A 1,941-nucleotide genomic window follows, 5' to 3' on the forward strand; every position below is an offset into this window, starting at 1 on the left:
AAATATATTGAAGAAATAAAATATAGTTACAAATTATGAAATTCATTGAGTTTGCTACAGGGGTGTCATTTTAGTTTTTTTTAAGGGTGTGCAAGCAATTAAAGAGGCCAATTTTTTTTCACCACCAGGCCAACATTTATGATTAGCAGTAATTACTGATTAGTCGCTGTACATGCACAACATTAAAAATTGGAAAACTGAAGGCCAAAATAGCAAGGCCATGTATCAGTGATGCCTAGGCCAATAATTAAAGATGAAAAAATTCAGGGTGTGCGAGTGCACACCCTGCTCCCCCAAAATGGCGCCCTTGTTTTACTATATTTATAACTTTAAAATAGTTTTAAAAAGGTTAGAAGCAGTATATTTTAGTTAATTTGAACTCAATGGCATGAAAAAAACTTGGAATATTCCGTTTTTAATTATTAGGATATATTTATACAAGGCTTTATTGCAAATAAAAATTAAAATTTTATTTGAAATTTACTAGGAAAAATGCAAAACATTAATTAATTATTTTATCAAAATAAATACAAAGTTAAGCGGTATAAAATGTCATATTATTTCTTAGCAATTTTCCTAACTAAATGTTGAGAAATGGACTACAATAAAACTGAGTATACTTTTAATTGTTACCCGTATGTAAACAAAATGATAGTAATAATATAGAATATAAATTTCTTCAATTATAATTTGTACATAAAAAGTGTATTCAGTTTTTATTTAAAAAGTATTAATGTAATTAGGGTAGTAAAAATTACATAATTTAAACAGACAAATAAACATTTTATTTAAGAAGAGAGAAAAATATGTGTTTCTTATATTATTATTTAACACTATTACTATAGTTTAAATGATTCTGTACTACAATTAATAGCATTAAATACAAATGAATTATTTACTGGTTTATATTGACGTGTAATCAGCTTTATTATCTCGTGCGATACACAACCACCTGAAACATAAGTTATTACACATTTTAGATTTAAATAAATAAAAATAATTTTCTAAGTATTAATAAAGAATATCTTACCAATGAATGATGATACACTATGTAATTCAGACTTGCCATAGCGGCAGTATTCATGTATGCAATCTTCTTTTGTTGAAGACATACAACCCCATTCATTTAACAATTTTGATATACAAGACTAAAAATAAGTTAAATGTAACAAACAAAATTTAAAGTTTTAGTTTAAGATAAAATAAATACCTTTAACTTAGGAATATCAGGTTCTACTTGTTCATCAATTTCACCAGGATATGTATAATATTCAGAATAAAATCTTTCTATACCACGTAGTATAATATAATGTTCAATTAAACTGTCCGGATCTTCTAAACTTTGAGCTAATAAAAAATAATGTAGTGTAACATCTATATTTTGTATTTTGTTTTGAACTGATTTCAAAATATTATGAATCTCACATATCTCATTGTCAGCATTTCCTTTATGCTCATACTCATCTGCAATCCGGGAACCCCTAATTACAGATAATTCTGACGCATGTTTACACAATACTTTGATATCTTGTTCTGTAATAGTATCATCAGGTAGATTTAAATTCTGAAGAAGCAGTTGGACACGGTTATAAACTGCTTCTGTATCTTTGGCAGCTTGCTCGTGATATCTAAAAATATACTATATAGTAATGTTTATATGTTAAGTATTGTTATTAGTTTGTGAAAAACAAACAATTGTTGTAAACTGATATATTTAAAAGTGTCAGCTGTCATATCAGGCAGTGTTCCGCGAACTGGAAGCCTACCACATCCTTCATTATCCACAAAATCTTTAAGTGCTTTAACCATTATCCAGAACGGTTGGCTATTTGAGGTTAAATTTATTAATTTTTCATCTTGGAATAAATTTTGAATATTTATCGGTAATGATGTTTTATTATAGGCAAAATTAACTGATCTAATTGCTTCTTCAAAGTTTTC

At 27.2% G+C, this 1,941-nt stretch overlaps 1 protein-coding gene across 1 annotated transcript in view; it reads right to left on the minus strand.

The window, feature by feature from the left end:
- Window positions 1-787: 787 nt before the first annotated feature.
- Window positions 788-1,941, minus strand: part of LOC112684453 (NEDD8-activating enzyme E1 regulatory subunit-like) — a 2,424-nt gene continuing 1,270 nt past the window's right edge. Inside the window, exons 2-6 of the mRNA XM_025555989.1 lie at window positions 1,694-1,936; window positions 1,426-1,628; window positions 1,211-1,347; window positions 1,031-1,148; window positions 788-952 (exon numbers count right to left, since the gene is read on the minus strand). Coding sequence (XP_025411774.1) covers window positions 840-952; window positions 1,031-1,148; window positions 1,211-1,347; window positions 1,426-1,628; window positions 1,694-1,936 — 814 coding nt within the window. The 3' untranslated portion in view covers window positions 788-839. The remainder of the gene's footprint in view (window positions 953-1,030; window positions 1,149-1,210; window positions 1,348-1,425; window positions 1,629-1,693; window positions 1,937-1,941) is intronic.

Source organism: Sipha flava, unplaced genomic scaffold (assembly GCF_003268045.1).
Source record: "Sipha flava isolate LNK unplaced genomic scaffold, YSA_version1 249_pilon_pilon, whole genome shotgun sequence".
Taxonomy (NCBI): Eukaryota; Metazoa; Arthropoda; class Insecta; order Hemiptera; family Aphididae; genus Sipha; species Sipha flava.